The sequence below is a fragment of the Paroedura picta genome, chromosome 18 (assembly GCF_049243985.1).
Source record: "Paroedura picta isolate Pp20150507F chromosome 18, Ppicta_v3.0, whole genome shotgun sequence".
NCBI classification, from domain to species: domain Eukaryota; kingdom Metazoa; phylum Chordata; class Lepidosauria; order Squamata; family Gekkonidae; genus Paroedura; species Paroedura picta.
In genome coordinates, this window is record NC_135386.1 from 18,276,197 (window position 1) to 18,295,177 (window position 18,981).

At 50.4% G+C, this 18,981-nt stretch overlaps 1 protein-coding gene and 1 non-coding gene across 3 annotated transcripts in view; both read left to right on the plus strand.

Annotated features, from left to right (window-relative positions):
• Nucleotides 1-10,464, plus strand: part of MAP2K5 (mitogen-activated protein kinase kinase 5) — a 111,428-nt gene extending 100,964 nt beyond the window's left edge. For both annotated transcript variants that reach the window (XM_077317405.1, XM_077317404.1), the window contains exon 22: nt 10,103-10,464. In XM_077317405.1, the coding sequence (XP_077173520.1) occupies nt 10,103-10,222 (120 nt within the window). In that variant the 3' untranslated portion in view covers nt 10,223-10,464. The remainder of the gene's footprint in view (nt 1-10,102) is intronic.
• A 5,947-nt stretch (nt 10,465-16,411) lies between these two features.
• On the plus strand, nt 16,412-16,575 carry LOC143828145 (U1 spliceosomal RNA). Its single transcript, XR_013227528.1, has one exon. It is a non-coding gene; the product is annotated as a U1 spliceosomal RNA (small nuclear RNA).
• The last annotated feature ends 2,406 nt before the right edge of the window (nt 16,576-18,981 follow it).

Sequence of the window (18,981 nt, forward strand, 5' to 3'; positions counted from 1 at the left end):
ACGCAGTAAACTCTGTTGAGAAGCCAGACTGATTTCCAACCCCCTGATGAAGTTATTCCCCTTCCCAGGTAGCGGAAGGCCACAGTCTGACCGTCGTTTGCCATGTGGGGTGTGCCGAACAGACCCCCCCCCTGTTACAAATTGCTCCGAAATCATTAAACAGGCAGCTAAGTCAACATTTGCTTGTTAATCTGGGACACAATCCCCCGGGAGCTCCTCCCACGCGAAGCCCACCTCAATGAATGGCGATTGTGCGGGAGTCCCCTAACGATTGGCCTGAACAGACAAAAACAGACTTTCAGATGGAACAGGAAGATCTGAGGGATACGAAATGAGGCAGGGGAAGGAATCTTCTCTCTCTGGGACAGAGACCTAGTGGTGATGGGTCTTGATTTCTGACAGCCGTAGTGCAGAAAAGTTTTAATCGAGGAATAGTCAAGCGTACGGATGCCTTCAGGACTTGTTTGGTCAGTTTTTGGTCTGTGGTGTAAATCTTCTTGTGCTTGGACGGCCTGGGTTACAGGAGTTACTTCTGTCATTGCAGCCTCCCACAATCAGGAAGATTTCCAAGAAGAATTGCTTGTTAAACACAAGAACGTTTTCTCGTGTGTGGCGCTGACGAAATTCCCTCTAAACAGAGGACATATTTCTACTTAAGGAAGCCCACGCCAAACGGTTCTTAATTGGATTTTCATGGTGATTGACAGCATCTCATTATGACAGTAAGCTTCTTCAGCTAGACTGCCATAACCCTCTTGTTTAGATTCTCTCCCCCGCCCCCAATTTTCCTCTATCAAAGGTCTTTTTTATCTCCCGAATTCCCGGTGGCCCAACCACAATTGTGAAAGAACCTTTTAGCACCTTTGTTGTCTCCCTCCCTGGTGGAGATTGGGCCCAGCTGGTCGCAGAGAAGGAAATGCTGTCCTCACAAAGCCACTCTTGTCTCCCGCCTCCACGGCTTCCATAATTTTAAGAGCCTCCAAAACCTGTTGAGGATTCCGAGGAGCTTTCAATGTGGAACGAGTGTTAAATATTAGTTATCGGGAGTTTAGGGCCCCGGGGACAGAGGGAGATAAACAACAACAATTAAGGCGAAATCTGCCACAGTTAACAAAATTTAGCAGAAACAGATGCCCCAAACCATTTTGGGGGAGGGGGATTGATTGGAGGGCAGCAAGGACATCGTTTTTTGTCTCATTTGCACTTTGCAGGCCCCATCGTGCTAAACCAGGAGGATAAATATTTCATACATTCCCGGTTTTTCGTTAATTTTTTCCCCCTCCCCAGCACTTCACAGTGGGCCTGCTCTCTCCTGCCAGTGGCCAGGCCCAAGTTTATCCTGCATTCACACGGAGCAACTAATTGGCTATGAAGGCCCCTGTGTTTAAATGGGCTTGACAGGAATTTAAATTTTGTTCCAATCAAGCTCTGTGTTCGTAGCCTGCTCCACTTTCTAATTTTTAAATGAAACGTGATTTTTCAAAGCTCGCTTCGGAGGGTGGCCATGCTGGTCTGCGGGAAGACGGCTAGCTCTTATTGAACGGCGGTTTATATGCACCTTTCCTTTAATATCACGGTAAGTATTATTTGCACTACAGTGCCTGGCCAAGAATGACAGTAATATAGTTTACAAGTATAAACATACTGTCTGCCACAAGCAGGGCACCAGCATGGATGTGAGTCTCCGAGACAAGCTTGGACATAGTTTAGATCAGGGGTAGTCAAACTGCGGCCCTCCAGATGTCCATGGACTACAATTCCCAGAAGCCCCTGCCAGCAAATGCAAATGCTGGCAGGGGCTTCTGGGAATTGTAGTCCATGGACATCTGGAGGGCCGCAGTTTGACTACCCCTGGTTTAGATCATGTGGGAAAGGAGAGCTGACTCAGGGAGATGCATAATCCAGGACAATAGGTTTCCCCAGGAATCGGTGACTAATCTTATCCATTTCCCAGTCTCTCTTCCCTGGCAACCATCTCTCTGGATTAGCAATTCCTAACACCTTTCCCAAACTTCATAGCTTTCCTGTCCAGTAAAAATAGGGTTGACAAGAATTTCCCTAACTAAATTAGGAGAGCTATTTAGTTAACCGCTTTACCAAATCCGAATGGCCTTATTCTCTTCTTGCTGCCATCTCGCCCTACAAATTATCTGAATGCATCCAACATCATTGTGAGAAGAGCCAAAGTGCCAGTTTTGAAGAAATCTGTATTTGTGCTCCACCTTTTGGTCAACTGACCCCCGAAGTAGCTTCTGAAAGCAACGTGGCTTCCAACAGAGCGGGGTCCAAGGCCCACCACTAGGAGAGAGAAGCTCGCCACCATTTGCCCAGCGAACCTGCCCCGTCTCCCACCCGAAAGCACAGCTGGCATTTCTGAAAGCCGTTTAGGGATATTGCCAACCAAGGAAAATACAAACTTGGGAAATTGCATGACCTCGGCAGGCTGGCTTCTCTCCCCGAAATAAGTCTCTTGCTGCCCCTGGGACAACAGCGTCGGTGTGATTGTCTCAGTGGCTGAAGTTCCCCTTCCCCTACCTGGCCCGGGCTAATCTACCTCAGCAGTTTGGAGAGCAGCATTTGACTTCTTGGGAAGTCACCTTAAATTGTAATCTTGTAAGACTCCCAACATTGTACCCCGCACTCCTTCTCCTAATGAGGTTATGACCAAATGCTCATTATAATTGCTTTAGACTCCTTTTAATTTTCAAGCTTATTAATCATAAGAAGAGTTATTTAAAATTGCATAAATTAATCTTAGATTAAAAGCCCATCAAAGCCTCGAAACAATTAAGAATAAGTAGGATTTCCCTGGGGCGGCAAGTTTTATTTTAATAGTACAGCCAGGTGGATATCAGAACATTTGAAGTGTGCGGATGATTAATGTTCGCAGCCGTTTTAAAGGGGGGATTTTTCAAATGGCAGCTCTCTCGGCTTCGTCTGGAGCGAACCGTAGGAATCCGGCTCATTGTCTCTCATGTATGTTAATGAACATTTTAATTACCGCCGGTGGTGGGGAGAGAAGCGTGCAACAAGCCAAATTCGCCATCTTAAAATGGCTGCGGGGAACGCACCTTTGTCACGCCGTTTCATTTGTAAGAGCTTTTTCGTCGGTAGTCTGAAATGCTTACAAATCTCTGGCCTCCTGAAGGGATTTGTGTAGCCCGGAAGCTTGCGTTCCTGCTTTATTGAAGGCAAGCTGATTTGCCCTGACCGGGGTAGCCCAGGGTAGGCCAGCCTCATCAGCTCTCAGAAGCTAAGCAGGGGCAGACCTAGCCAGTATTTGGATGGAAAACTTCCAAGGAATACCCCGGTCATGGAGGCAGGCATCTTCTGCCTCTTGTAAGCCCTTCCCGGTTGCCAGCAGTCGGCTGTCGATTTAAATGAAAGGAGTCGTTTCGTTTGCCCTCGTTCTCCGCTACCGAGGCGGATCGCAGCAGAAATACTTCTCATCAGATAACAAGAAGTCAGTTTATAGCTGATGCTCCAAATGCTGCTCCATGTGGATGCGCCCCAGTTGGTGTGTGGGAGCAGAGGCTGGAGGCTCTGCTAGGAGGAGGTGCCGTCAGAGAGCAGTGGCAGGTACGAGAAATACCTTGGGGGGGGGGGGTCTGGTGGCGGTGAAGAGGCAAAGTGATGTCCACATGGATCAAGGATGGCGTGGAAAGTTAGGAAAAAGCGGAGTATAAAAACCAGCCCCCCTTCGAAACAATGTTTTTAAAACTCTGTGCAACCTATCGAATCTCCTGTGGTCAGTCCGAAGCCCTGCCGAGCACGAACCCTGTACTAGCCATGCCTACTTTCTGAACACACTCGGCAGGTGCCAGGGGGAGTGCTGGCAGGGGAAGTGGCACCCACGTGCACATTGTGGGGGCTCCTTTTATGCCCTTCCTCTGTCTGACATCGGCCTTGGCCAGGGGGTGGCTGCAGATTCATTCTGAGCTGCCCCTGGGGCTGTTTTTGCTGCGATGCGTCCTCCGTGACCTTTGTCCATGGCGCAGGTCCATTTCAGAAGCTCTTCCATGAGCTGCAGCCGGTCCCTTGCCGATCAGGACCAAATCAAGCTGGAAGTTAATTGCTATTAGAGTCTTAACCGGCAGGAAAGGCAGGGGAGATCCCAAAGCTCTCAGGTGCACAAGACAGAGGCTGACATGTTCTGTTCAGCGAGGGGGAAGCCCACTTTGTGGTAAGACCACCAAAATATCTTTTTAAACACCTCTCAAAGACACACCTGAGGTTGGTTTGCCATGGAGCAGAGCAGTCTCGCCACTGTGTGCCGGGCGGTGGGAGAAGCTACTCATACAAATTGGGATGGGTGGCCGTGAGGAATATTTATTTTCTCTGTTTGCTTTAGGCCCACGAAGACACTGTGCCTCTCTCCCTCTCCCTCCCTCTCCCTCTCCGTGTTGTCCTGACGGAGTCCTGACCAGTAAGCGTGCGATGCCCCTAGCCTTAATGTGCCGTTAACAATAGGTTAATGTACAGTATAATGTTTGCCGGGCTCTGGGTTCATTACCCCACTGAGCACAGGGTCTTTCTGCAGAGTGCCCACGGTCCCCTTGCATTATATCATGCAATAAAAAAACACCCTTTTCATATCACACGCTAATAAACTGTACTTGAAGTGCCATCTGGGGGTACCACGATCCTTCTTGATAAGGTGGAGTTCCAAGGGCAACAGTTGGGGATTCGTTCGTTTGTCTTTTTATTGTTCCAAATGCTGCGTTTTACTGGGAAAAGCAATTGTCCCCCCAGATCTGATTTATAGCCCAACTCAATCCGCTCCATTTCTGCCTCCGCTTATCGTGTCTGAGGCCACGTAAAGCCCGAGAAGTTTACTCGTGATTTTGGTTCGGCTTGGAAAAATTGGTATTTTTAATCAGGGAGCTAAAAGATCAGTATTTCACGTTTTCTGGGTTCCCAGGACCAGTTTTGTATTTGGATCTGGGCTTTTGGAGGGGGATTTTGTTATTAATCGGCTTGGTTAGTCCCTTTGGTGAATCTTTCTGTAGGAGCAAATTTTACCCAAATGGCCGTATATTGTCTATTGCCTCTCCTTTAAATAAATGCCAAATTTCAAGGGATTGGGACCGAGATTTCCAATTCTACGGGCCCCTGAACGACGTGTCCCCACCCAGGCAATGAATCGAGAGCAAGCAACGCAAAGCAACCCCTGACCAAACACCTATCAAAATAGGCAGAATGGGCAAGCCCAAAGAACCACCTCAGAACCGGGGACTCCTGGCAGAACCACGTGGCCAGATGGCATAAATGTACCACCTAAGAATCCAGTCCGGTGGCAAGCCAGGGAATCGGTAGGACGGCTGTTAGAAGCCCGACCCATGTTCAAAACGGAGCATCTGAGCCAGTGTCCAACCTAAGAATCAGAGGCAGTGTAGAATCTGCAAAGTCACAGAAAGCAAACCCAATAAGGCAGCAGGCCTTGGAAAAACACGGCTTTGAGGATGGGGATAGTGTGGGAGATTTTGTGAATTGTCTCTATGACAAAACATGGCAGTCCTTACTAGGGGGAACCACGGTCAAGGCAACCTAGTCCTCTAAGAGGCGGTCCGCCTTCGAAAGGGTTAATCCTCCTGCCGGAGGCCAGCAGCTTTTTAAAAAGCGGCCCTTCTCAAGAAAACGAGATGTGACAAGTTCATTTAAAAAGCCCGGTTTGTCATTGTTTATCTCATTTTCAGGGTTGGCACGGGGAATTAGGTGGCCTGACACTCTCCCGTCCCCATCCGCTGGCCGAGCCGACCTGACCTTTCTTAGGGCTGAATCCGTCACTGCGGGAAGAGTGGACTTTCCCCAGAGTGTTTTGCGGCGGTTGAGTGTGGCCACTCGGCCAGCACAAGGCCCGGATTCTGATCCGCAGATAGGCTAAAAGCCCAATTCAGGCGATGGCAAAGCAGTCTTTTTCTGTACTTCCATTTAAGGCGGCCCAAATAATGATTATTTCGTAGGGTCGCTGTGTTGGTCAGGAGGAGAAGAGGTCGATTCAGGTCCAGGAACACCTGAGAGACCTACAAGGTTCTGGGGGATGAGTTTTCAAGAGTCAAAGTTCTCGTTGCCAGAACTCTTGTTTTTCCGGAGATTCAGGGATCAATCTCTTTCTTTCTGCGACTGTGAGGGCTGCAGTGGACGCGAAGAGATCTATATTGACACAAAGAGATTCTAATCCAGAAGCACCTTAAAGGCCAACACGATTCAGGGGGGCATGAGCTTTCAAGAGCCAACGTTCTCTTTGTCAAACGTATCCGACAGAGCAAGCTGCGATTCTCAGAAGCCCGTTCCCCGAACATCGTGCTGGTTGGTAAGGTGCTGGTTGGTCTCAGATCTACTGCGGACCACCATGGTTGCCCTCTGAAACAAAGATTTCTGCATACAGAAGCAGAAGTTTTCTCCACCTGCTCTCCCCTGACCTCCTGACTCTATGAAAGCCCCGAGAGTCCGGAAAGATCTGCGGACAGAAATGGTGCCCCTCAGCAAGCAGGGCTGCCTCCCCAGCTCCAAGCTGAAGCAAAGTGTCACAGGAGGCCGCAGCTTGGTTTGGAGTTCCAGGCTGAACCGGTGAAGGCGAAAGGCACAGAGACCAGGGTCCCTTTGGACCTGGCGTCTTCTTTGTCTTTCCCTCCCGCGTTGCTCCTTTCCTTAGGAACGAGAGTGACGGGTTAACAAATGGGCCCCATCTCTTCCTAACAGCCTGGAACTTCATTATACCTGTGCAAACGGCCCGTTCCATTTCCCACGGAGGTGGCGTGTGTTTCTCCTTTCGTTCGGTTGGCTTCATTCGGTCCAGTTAGCGCCGTCTCTCATTACCGGCTGCCTTTCCCCTTCAAGGAATATCTTTGCCAATGACGAAAGCGCCGATTCCTGTGTAAGCAAGGGGGCTGCCCTGCCCTCCTGCTTCGCCCTTCAGGCTGCCGTGGGTTTTCCCGTGCCGGATGGCTTGCTTTTCTTGACTCCTGGCCCTTGCTTGACTATTCTCACAGACCTTGATGACCTCAAAGAAAATCTATGGACTTCTCCACATCTCCAGCCAGAACAGACCTTCTCAATGCTTTCCTCTCATTCCCGCAGCCCCTGCTGCACGTTTCTCCTTCACCTCTTGCTCTCTCCTTAAATATCTGTTTCGAAGCATATCGGCCATTATATCCTCTCTCTTTAGCTGGTCTAACACCCTCTCCAGTACAAGGAAGCTGGTGTGATGTAGTAGCTGGAATGTCAGGCTAGGACTGGAGATACTTGCATTTTCAACCAACAAGAAGACAGTCAACTGTGCTCTGCAGTTTCCAGGGTGGTCTTGGGACTCTCTGTTCATCCTGACCGATTCTACTGTTTTGTTGTGAGAATAGAACGGAAGCGCCATGCATATTACCCTAAGCCCCTTGGAAGAAGATAGATGCATCATTTCGACATTGTCCCACCACTGTCCACTATCATAAGTTTTGTTTGGCCATCAAGCCACCATGACACGACCCCTCATGGGGTTTTCAAGGCAAGAGATGAATATTCCGGGATGGTTTGCCATTGCCTGCCTCTGTGGGGTGACCTTGGCATTCCTTGGCCATCTCCCGTCCAAGCACCAGCCAAAGCCAGCCCTGATTGGCTTCCAAGATTGGATGAGATGGGCCTAGCTGAGGCTAGCCAGGTTAGGGCTGCAGTGTGGTACCAGAGTCCCATATTATAGGGTTGCTTTTCTCCCGGAATAGGACTGAAGACAATCTAGTAACTCTTGCAAACAACAGCCTGGATTTCGAGAAGTGCGTTGGTGTCGTTTCCTATTCTGGCCAAGGAAAAGCATATTTCCTAAGCCGTACCTGTCTCCGATTCCTCTGTGAGGTCCACCACTCACCTGTCTCCACCAAAGCAGAAGGTGGCAGGCACCTGGTTCCCAAGAGCTAGGTTTCCGCCCAGTCCTCCCTCAGCTGTGGAAGGCATTTGTTTAACAGTGAGCAGGGGGTGTTTCTACTTGTGGCCAAGTGGTTTTTCCACCCGTCCTTCCGGGCCACGCCAACGGCCACCATTTTATTTCCGGACTCGCCCCCATCCCCTTTTCTGCCAGGGCGAGATGGGTTTTCCACAGCAGGGATTGAGGGCTCTGCCGTAAAGGAGATTCATGGGAGAAATTGCCTGACTTTGTTTAATGGCTGGTTTTACTGGCCCGCAGCGCGTGCTCTCCTTTTCTGTCTCTGGGCTCCTGATTTGTTTCTCCCTTCCCATCCTTCCTTGACCCTCGTTTGCCGGTTGGGTTTGTGGTTGGCTTATTTAAAAGGCCAGGCAGGTAATTGTAGGTTTTATTGTGAATAAGGACGGCGGTTCCTCTCCTCCAGGGACCGCCAAGAGTTTTACGAACACTTAAGTGGATGTAACCTCGTGGCATTCCGCGAAATCAGCAAGAGTAATTACTCCAAGAAACTAGGGTACCAAAAAGGAGAGAAAGCAACAGATGGGGGAGAGGGAGCAGATTTCAGCTCTGACAAACGCATCCAGGTTTGGCCATGGGAAAGAAGAATGCAAAAGAGAACTATTTAGGGTGCTGGTTTTTCCTTTTCCCAATTCCAGGTGTCAATTGCGGGGGGGGGGGTTGCTTTTGTCAGGGACCCAAGGAAGAGAAGGGGGAAAGGGTCACTGTTGTGTAAGGGCAGAGAAGCCAGGAGTGTGGGTGAGAGAGAGGAGGCCCAGGGTGGTGGGTTGGGAGAAGCCTGTGCAGTTAGCCTCCTGGGATGGTGCAGATTGGGAAACGGGGACAGAGGAAGGCCGACTCCTGGGCCACCCTCCCACAGGCCTACAAATTTAGACTGAGCCTAAAAACACTTCACCCCATCCCGACTGCGTGAAGATTGAATGCATCAGGGGTTTATTCAAAGGAGCTGCAATGCCAGCTAGGTGTGAAAGGAACTCACCTGACCTAACAGTAGCTCTTGGAAATGCACCCGGGGACGCAGGAGGAGTGTCTCGTGTGAGACACAGAGTCGGGCATGTTGTTTTCCGTATAGCACAGAGCTCCAAGGAAGCCCATGGCCTTCACTATGAAGATAGGGGCTGAGATCATGTCCTGTGTATCATTTCTCTGAAAGAGAACACAGTTTGAGTCCAGGGATGCCTTTAAGACCAACAAAGTTGTAGTCAAGATATAAGGTTTTGTGTTCAAGTGCAGTTCTTTAGATATACATTTCAATATCACAGTTAGAGTAGTTCAGGAGTGGAATGGGCTGCCTCAGGAGGTGGGGAGCTCCCCTCACTGGGGGTCTTCAAGCAGCGGCTGGACAGATCCTTCTGGATGCTTGAGGCTGATCCTGCATTGTGCAGCGGGTGGACTAGATGGCCTCCATGGACCCTTCCCACTCTAGGATTCCCTGAGTCTAGGTCAGCAGTGGAATGGGCTGCCTAAAGAGGTGGGGAGCTCCCCCTCACTGGCCGTCTTCAAGCAGGGGCTGGACAGATCCTTCTCCTGGATGCTTGAGGCTGATCCTGCACTGAGCAAGGGGTGGGACTAGGTGGCCTGTATGGCCCCTGCCAACTCTTGGATTCTTTGGTTACCCACCTGAATCTTCCTTGAAAGAGTAGCCTATAGTCAAAATTCAAAAGCTCTCTCCTGTGACCTTCCTCGGTCTGGAGGAGGGTTCCAGAAAAGCCGGGATGAAATATCTTCCATTAGCCCTGCCTGGCAGTGTCCCCCTGTAGCCCCCGGATTCTGTTCCCCTGCTGCTCTCCTTCAAAGGACACCCAGTCTCCTTCCTGCCGTTCTGTGCCCTAAATTAACATGAGGAGGAGGAGGAGGTAGATCTGCCTTGCCTGTGAACGGGATCTGACTCTGGAAGGCAGGCACCGGAAACCCTGTCCCTTTCCGCTCCCCTCCAGCCAGTCCCCAAGAACAGGTGCTCCGCAGCCAGCCAGCATCGACCTCCCCGCACCAGAAAAGACTGTGAAGGCAGTTTAAGGTGTTAACAGATTTAGGTCAGTAGCACACACTCCCAAGTACGGGGAGGACCGTAACTGAGGCATGGAGGAACCTCCGACGCTGACTCCGTGGTCTGTGCTCCGGCGCTTTTTATATTGTGCTTGAACCTCTCAGCTGAGTCTGGTTTGCTTCCCTTAGGGCCACCTCTTCATCGTCCAGTATAACGACGGGAATACCGAGGTCGTCTCCATGTGGGTGTGCCGGATGCTGGAGGAGAGGCGTGCCCAGCAGCAGCAGCAGCAGCAGGGGACCCAGTGAGCAGCTGCCCCACGGGAAAAGTCCAGGTGACAGACTGGTGCTGGCCAAAACCCACACGGATGAGCGTACTTGGTGGGAGACCTGGCCCATGGATGGTGCAATCCCGAGGCAGAGTTTGGGCACCTGTGGTGGCGGCTCTTTACCCTGCGCCAACTTTTCACAGACTCGCACAAACTGGCCACAACCCTAAGACAATATTATTATTATTATTATTATATATTTTATTAAACTTCCTGTATATATCTTGGACTCAGAGTATTTTATACACTTTTTTAGGGTTGTTATTCTGCTGGCGTAAGCAACCCAGAGGGCAGCAGGGATCGATGGCTGCCGGTTCATGTAAGATTTATTTTCGGACTGTGGACTGAAGGATGCGTCGGCTTCGGCTCTTCATTTCGGTTATCGGTATAAAATGGAAACGGGCCAGCTGCCCAAAACACGACGACGGCAATCTTGAAAGGATACGTGCGGCCACAAGTACGTAGCCCCCAGGGTCCTGTGCAGCGTTTTCCTTCAGGGGCTGCTGTGAATCCAAGCAGGAAAGGACGCCCGTCACAAGTAGTCAGTTTGCTCTGCCCTTCCCTTGATGTGGACGTCTAGCCCGGACTGTTTCTAGCGAGGTTTGCTCAGCAGCTGCACAATGAGCTGGTTGCATGGAGCTGCCTTCTGCCAGCAAGGCCAATACTGTCTACTCAGCAGCTCTCCAGGATCTCCGGTGGGGTCTTTACCATAACCATCGGCCTTCCGCTTTTATTGGAGATGCTGAGTATTGAACCTGGGGCCTCCTGTGTGCCAAGCAGAGGCTCTGCCACTGAGCCACTAAGGTCTTTCCCATCCCCTCCTGCCTGGGCCTTTTAGCTGGAGATGCCGGGGGTTGAACCGGGGACCTTCAGGATGCCAGGCAGAGGCTCTGTCACTGAGCCAGGGTCTCAGGTCTTTCCCATCCTCTCCTGCTTGGTCCTTTTAGCTGGAAATGCCAGGGAATGAATCGGGGGCCTTCTGCATGCCAAGCAGAGGCTCTGCCCCTGAGCAACAGCCCTCTCTGGTATACATACATGGTCTATATCGGCACATCAAGAAGAGGTGAGCCGGGCCCCCTCCTTGGAGGTCTTCCAGAGGCTTTGCGAGGGCTTTTAAGAGGGGGCGGCTTTGAGGACAGCCATTTTGTCTTTGGTTTTAGCTGGGGATATCTTAGCTGCTGTTGTAAGCCCCCTTGAGCCGAGAGGAAAAAGGGACACAAATGTTTTCATGAATGAATAAATCAGCATCGGCTCGTACTTCCCTTCGTTGCCCAGCGTCTCCCGCGCGCGTGTGGCTCAGAAGTCCCCCTCGTGGGTGCTGCCTCACACACTGAGCTGTTTGGGAGGCCAGTTTTCATCTCCGTTTATGCCAAGAGCTTGCGAGCGCCAGGAGGGCTGCCCACGCAGCCAGGACTACCGCGAAGCAATGCATAGAAGACGCAGCTCGAGAAGGGTGACCCCCAAAGCAGGGGACTTTTAGCCAGTGGGCGGGTCTCGGTGGGGCAAGTCTTCTGATTGGCTAAGCATGTTTTAAAAGCATCCTGGGAAACCGAGCTTTTGCCTGAGAGTGCCGCGTGACATCACTCCCTGCCAGTTCGTGGTTGGCTCCGCCTCTTCTGGCCGCCCTTTTGTCCTTGAGCTCACCGCCCTGTCTCAGAATTCCAAAGCCACCCGCAGGCTCAAAAAGATTCGGGACCCCTGCCTTAAAATATCATACTCTCAGTTTCTTTACTACTCAATGTACACAGGTTCTCCTGTAGACTCCCAACCTCAGAATGTGGGTGTGTGTAAGAGAGAGAGAAAGGTGTGTGTGTGTAAACACACACACACATACACACACACAATGTCACTTAAAAACCTGAAACGGGTCATAAAATCCTGGGGGTTCACGGGCCTCCAAGGTGAAAAATGTCTGCCGAAGGATTACAAATCCTAAGTGTTACTTCAGAGGTAGACTGGAAAATACTTCCCCTTCCTCCCTTGGAGGGATCATCAATCTTCTGGTGAAGGATAGAGATTGCAGGCATGAACTTCTAGGCGAAAGTTTGTCTTAATTGCCCCAGTGTCACAACCTCTCTGGCAGATAACAGGACAATGAATGGCTCCATGTGACCACCCGCTGCAGGTGCTTTTTCTAAAAGTGAGACGGATTTCTTTTCCTTCCAGGGCCGCTTCTTCATTCATCCAGCCCCTCCCGGTTTGCATCCACCTTTCCCTGCATCCAGCACCTTAAAATTAATTTCAAAGCCCCATCAGTAAAAGACGCTCTTTTTCTCCCTTCTCCCGCTTGAGCCCACTGACCAAAAGGACCGCCTGGCTTCAGAGGGGATCCTTCTGATCAGCCGCACGGCGACTTTGACCAAGATGGCTCATTGGTGGTCAGCAGATGAAGAGCAACCGTCCTCTGCAAGAGGCAATTAGCCATTTCGGAGTAGAGAGGGTGGGGTGCTTAAACACGACCTGTTGGGCTTGACAGTAATTAATTAGCCAGTTAGTCGTTTGCTAAGTGTGCATTAACCGTCTGGAAACTGTGCAAAAATGGATGCGTTTGCGTGCAAATAAATTTGTATGAGTCAGGCATGGGCCTGAAGTAATTCCCGAACACCAAGGGGATCTGCCCCATCCCTTCCCATTTGTCCCATGGGGGTCTGTGGATGGGCCCCCCACTATTTTTTTTCCTGAAAGGATAGGGTCACATAATTCAAAGGATGTAAATCCCAGTTTCTCTCTTCCAAAAACAGTTTGGTTATATTTGTCAGGCAACTGTCCCATCTGGACAGTTCTCAAGACTGGCTTCGCTTCTGCAGGAGAACGGCTTAAAATATTGTGGGACCACCCCCTGTGGTCCAATGAACTGGGGGGAGATACCGCCGACCCCAACAGTCTGGAGTCACTAGATAAAAATGAATCTCTGCTTCTCTGGATCCACCGGATGTGCCTTGCAGTAGCTGCTTTGATGTCCCTTCTCCAATCGCAAGGGAAACGTGTCGCTTATGAAGGTGCAGTGCGCTTTGAGACTTTATGCTTTTAAATTTACTCAAAGGGAAGGAGAACAAAGAAGAAATTAGCTTGTGGTGACCCGGCGTCACCCTCAGGAAAATCTCAAAAGTGCTTCGATGTCTAAGGATAAAAAAAGTAAGAACCATCCCTGTTAGAGGAGATGGAGACGCAGCCGAGTGGAGAAGAAAGAGGCTAGATTTAGCCACACCTGGAAAGTGGCCAAGATTCCCTCCCTCGTCCCTGGCTGGGGCAGAGGAGTTTCCATACAGCTTGAGAGAGGAGAAGAGCTGATTTTTAGGCCTCTGCCAGACAAGGGCCGTGGGTTGCGGTTTCCTGCCATTTCCTCCCATGTCACCGTTGGCCGGCATCCACCCCCATGCCTGTCCTGGGCCAGGCAGGAGGACGGGCCGGACAAGCCAGTAGCCTCTGTGCGATCAGCACTGCTAGGACCACCAGCGACTCTGTGCGGATTTCCTCGCTCAGGTCAGTGGCCCAAAGAGAGGCAGCCAAGCGGCACAAAGGAATGCTTATTTGAACTGCGGATGGCTTCGTAGCTGGGAGGGCTGGATTGAAAGATGGCAAAACTGGAATCCTGCCTTCTTGAGTGGCCGTAATTTCAGTTCCAATCGTTACCAGACTTTGGGCCCATCGACAGTCTTAAATTATACCTGGCCACATAGCTGGAAACTGCTGACCGGCCCTGCGGAGTTCACCTGCCCTGTTTGGGTTTTGCATTCTCACTTGGGAAGAGGGATCTCGTCCTCTTTTCAGCGTGCTCTCAGGCCATATCAGGTTGATTCAAGTGGGTGGCCGTGTTGGTCTGAAGCAGCACAACAAAGCAAAATCAGAGTCCAGGGGCACCTTTAAGACCAACAAAGATTGATTCAAGGTGCAAGCACTCAAAAGCTCACGCCTTGAATCAATCTTTGTTGGCCCCTGGACTCTGATTTTGTTTTGTTAGGCCAGCGCCTGTAACTGCAGCAAATGCTCTTAGCTTCTTACTGCTTCTTTGTGTCGGGCCGTACTGAAGGAGGCTCACGGACCTTATTGAGAATCTTGCCTGGCCACCTCCCACTCCCCTACCCAAAGAGTCCCCCAAAGAGCACCTCTGGAATTGGGGCACGATATGTTGGGTGCAGCCAGAAAACCCAATCTCCCACCTGGCCCCCACCCACTTTCTAAAATATTTTCGTGGGCCCCAAGTTGGAGGCCCCTTCTCCACCCCACCGAGCCATGACATGGAATTCCTGTTGGTCATCCCAACACTTCTGTGGGTCAAAGTGGGTTATTCATGGGAAGGGAAGAGACCGACGCTCCCCCCCTCTTTTAAACTTGTACCGAATCATATGTTTGCATCACTGGGTTTTTCAAAATGTTAAATATTGTTTTGTGGCTCCCATCTCAAGCCATTGCCCCCAAATAACCCATCTGGAACATGGGCTAGCAGGAAAGGAGGGCTATGGGGCCTCAAATTCAATCTGTAACAAAACCAGCCCCCCGCTCTAAATCACCGCCTGGATTAGAATCCCCATTTCTCCGCTAGACGGGCTTGGTGTGAACAGAATCTCACCGCCTCCTTTCCTCTTCGAAGGCTGGTCTCTGGTGTGCGTCTTGGTGCGCCTTCACACTCTCCGTGGAAACACTCCAAGCCCCCATTGTGTGTGTTTCTGATTGGCATCTGGCTGGGGGAGTTCCTTCCAAATGGGCTAAAGTTTAGCAAGATATATATATATATATTGTTTACACTCCTTCCCAAGAAAGAAAGTCTATTTTTAAAAAATAGGCCGTTCTCTCTCCCCCGAAGTCCCGAGTGCTTGCAATTTAGCCTCCTTGTTTGCGAGAGAGCAGGGATCTGAGGAGGGGGGGGGAATTTGTTTCTTGCCTTTCCCCCCCCCCTCCCCCAAGCACCCTGCTGTCAGTTTGCCAAGGGCAAAGCGTCATTCTTTGTTTTCTCTACAGCGGCTTGAAAAGCTCTCTTGGTGTGTGGATTTATTGGCAAAGAAAACAACCCATGGAACGGCTCAAACTGTGGCTTCCACAGACAAAAGGAAAACCCCAAACTCCTCCAGCTGGGGCCAAAAAAAATTCCTCCTGGGGGCAAGTTTGCACAGGACATTAAACCGTATTGCAAGGGCAGCTATCGCTCTGAATTAATCCAGATGAGGGGTTGACTGGTGAAAGAAGAACAAAAGGAACGTTTGACCGTACAAAAATGAAACGCCGGAGGTCGTGAGACCTGTACGGACAAAGACTCATGGGGGGAGGAGAGGGGACTTGGGTCTCCTGGCCTTCCTCAAACTATGCAAAACTCAATTACTCAGGAGGGCTTTGCTACGTAGGCCAAAGGGTACAAAATGATTCACAAAGCCACTCGAAGGAATCATTAGGGTTGTGGACTGTACTGCTATGTATGCTTTGCTGTGAGTTGGATCCTATTGTGTACTTTTGTATTATTTAATATATATTGTATTAACACGTCTGTTTTGCTTCCGTTCTGTTTTTGTAGACTTCTGGTTGGTTCTACAGCCCAAATCCTGTTTCTGTGTTTATTTCATCCTGTTGATGGTGTCCACTCACTCTGCAGCCAAGTGAGAGAGGCAAACTCTAAATAATGTGAGTGGGGGTGGGGGGTGGATAAATTAGCAGAACTGAGTGGAAAAAACTGGTTGGATCCACGCTGAAATTTAGAATTTCTACCCTGCTGTGCCCAAAGACTTTTGTTACCTCAGGACAGTTTCTCCAATTGTGCTCTTGAGGGACAAGAGTTTCAAAATGAAGACTCTCCCCTGGTACCTTCGGCACCTGTCCTGGGGGCTCAGATGGGACATTTCCTGCCTCTTCTTGCAGTGGGTGAGCAAAGGCCACCTTTGCACCTGATCAGAGTTGGAAAAGCAAATCAGAAGCGATTGGCCCGTGGGCTGCCATGATGGGCTCTTGAACCCTGCCCTCCCTCCCTGCCGTGAACAGCGCCACCTTGAGGCACCTCCGTTACCCACGCCCACTTTTTGTGTTTTGACGAGTGCCTAGAGACAGAGTGGAGGGGCCTAGGGACAACGAGGACTCACGAGGACGCTTGTCCATCAGTCTTTTGCCTGGGGCAGAGGAGAAAGCATTTGGGAGAGGGGCATGGTTTATTAGGGGCTGGGCCGGGAGCCATGGGCCGGGAGCCATACTTACCTGGCAGGGGAGACACCATGATCAAGAAGGTGATTTTCCCAGGGTGAGGCTCATCCATTGCACTCCGGGTGTGCTGACCCCTGCGATTTCCCCAAATGCGGGAAACTCGACTGCATAATTGGTGGTAGTGGGGGACTGCGTGCGCGCTTTCCCCTAAATGTTTATACCCGCCACGAGCCGCAAGGGAGTAGCAGGCTATAAATATTATAATAATAATAATAATAATAATAATAATAATAATAATAATAATAATAATAATAATAATAATAATAATAATGAAGATTGCCAGAGAGAAGGTAGCCATTTCAGGACCTACGTTGGAACATATGGGCCACGTCACTGTCACTCTGCGTAATCTCTTGATTGTGGGTCTGTGACAAGGTGATGCCAGAGGTAACTAATCCCCAGGATACATCCCTGGGGGGGGGGGGGGATGCTGGAACCTCTCCTATGTGAACAGCTCAGTTGATGTTTGCAGTGGCAAAGAGACCCTCACACAAGGCCAGGGATTATTCCCCGCTTACTTCTAAGTAGTAAAATAGGCTGAATTTTCCTCTTCCGGAATTGAACCTGAGACCTTCTGTTCTGAAGAACCAGGCTTGATTCCCCACTCCTCCTCCACAGGGAATTAGCTGCATAACCATCAGCCACTGCTAAAGCTATTCTGATGGAGCAGTGCTATCAGGGCTCTCTCAGCCCAGGGTGTCTGTTGTGGGGAGAGGAAAGGAAAGGCAATTGGAAGCCGCTTTTAGGCTCCTTCAGGGAGAGAAAAGCGGCCTATAAGAACCAACTCTTCTTCTTCTTCTTCAGTAATCTCAGGGCTCTCTCAGCCTCCCCTCCCTCACCGGGTGTCTGTTGTGGGGAGAGGAAAGGAAAGGCAATTGGAAGCCGCTTCAGGGAGAGAAAAGCGGCCTATAAGAACCAACTCTTCTTCTTCTTCTTCAGTAATCTCAGGGCTCTCTCAGCCTCCCCTCCCTCACCGGGTGTCTGTTGTGGGGAGAGGAAAGGAAAGGCAATTGGAAGCCGCTTCAGGGAGAGAAAAGCGGCCTATAAGAACCAACTCTTCTTCTTCTTCTTCAGTAATCTCAGGGCTCTCTCAGCCTCCCCTCCCTCACCGGGTGTCTGTTGTGGGGAGAGGAAAGGGAAGGCAACTGTAAGCAGCTTTGAGCCTCCTTTGGGTAGAGAAAAGCAGGGTACAAAAGCATATCTTTTTCTATTCTGTATTTATTTATATACATACACTATATATTTTTTTCCTGCTTTTGAAATGTCCACCAAGGTGTTTTGGGTGATGGATTAAAAAAAAAAACCAACTCCTCTCTCATTTGATCTAGAATCCATGGATTTGTCTTTTTGGCAACCCACAGCATCTACAAAACTCTTGTCCAACACCTCAATTTGTATTGTCGTATCGCCCTTCCCTTAGTATTTAATCCTGACTCCAAGGTTTCTGGTCCTGTAGCTTCCACAAGCTGATTGCCACACGGACAGCACCGGGCACTAAGGGGAGGATCGACGGGACGGCGAGAATTGCAGAGCGGCTGTTTTGCACCCTCCCAATGCAGGGCATTATGATGGCTCTTGTTAGACAATCCATAACTGAGAGGTATTTATTTATTTATCATACGGCATGTGTGCAATGTAGCCAGAAGCTCCTGAGTTGGTCTGGCTGCCAGTCAAGAGATGTCCGGAGATGGTCCACGTCACAACCCCTAGCGTACCTTGGAGGTCGCCCTTCCAGGTGCTAGCTGGGGCCGACCCTGTGTAGCTTCCAAGATCTGACAGGATCGGCCTGGCGTGGGTGATCCAAGTCAGGTGCATAGGTGGGAGCACCCATGAGAAACAGGGTAAGCTAGGTGGTCGTGTGGATGTTCACCAGTCCCTAGGTGAAGACTGTCCTCGTCAAGAGGACCAAGGGCCAGGAGGTCCTTTGGCTTCGCCTCCGGGAGGAAAGACGAACAGACTCCTTTGCAGAGTTCCTCGCCATCTTTGCTTTTCCAGCAGAGTCTCCCGGGAGCTGCAGTGCTGTTTCTGTCGGAGGGAGAAGGCACCTGTACAATTGCTGGAGATTTGTGCCGGCGGAGGAGACTTTACCTTCAGTAAAGGGTAGGGCCATAAACTACAAGTGTGCTTGAATGACGGGATTTATGGATTGAGCCTTCCTGGCTATTGAAGAACAAACCCGAGCGGCTCACCCCAGCTTTTCCACGGACGCAGCTGCTCTGAGCCGGAATCCTGGAGAGAAAGTTCAAGGTTTATAAGTGGCTGGTCAGCCCAAGAGATTTTTAATGGAAAATGAATGTCTGGGGCTTTCAAACAGTTTTAGGTGTGGAAAGGGGGGGTCATGCCCACAGCTGATCCACCGTAAAGTCCAGACTGAATCAGAGAGAGAGAGAGAGAGAGAGAGGGAGATCTCCTAAGCAGAGGAACCAACTCCAAGAGAGGTGAGTGAAATCCTGGTTTGCTGTTTGTGTGGGCCCACAGGCAGGCACTGGGGACAGCATGCCACCTGCAGGGAAAAGCCCCCTCTTGCTTCTCGGTCCCCCTAGGGCCTGTTCACAA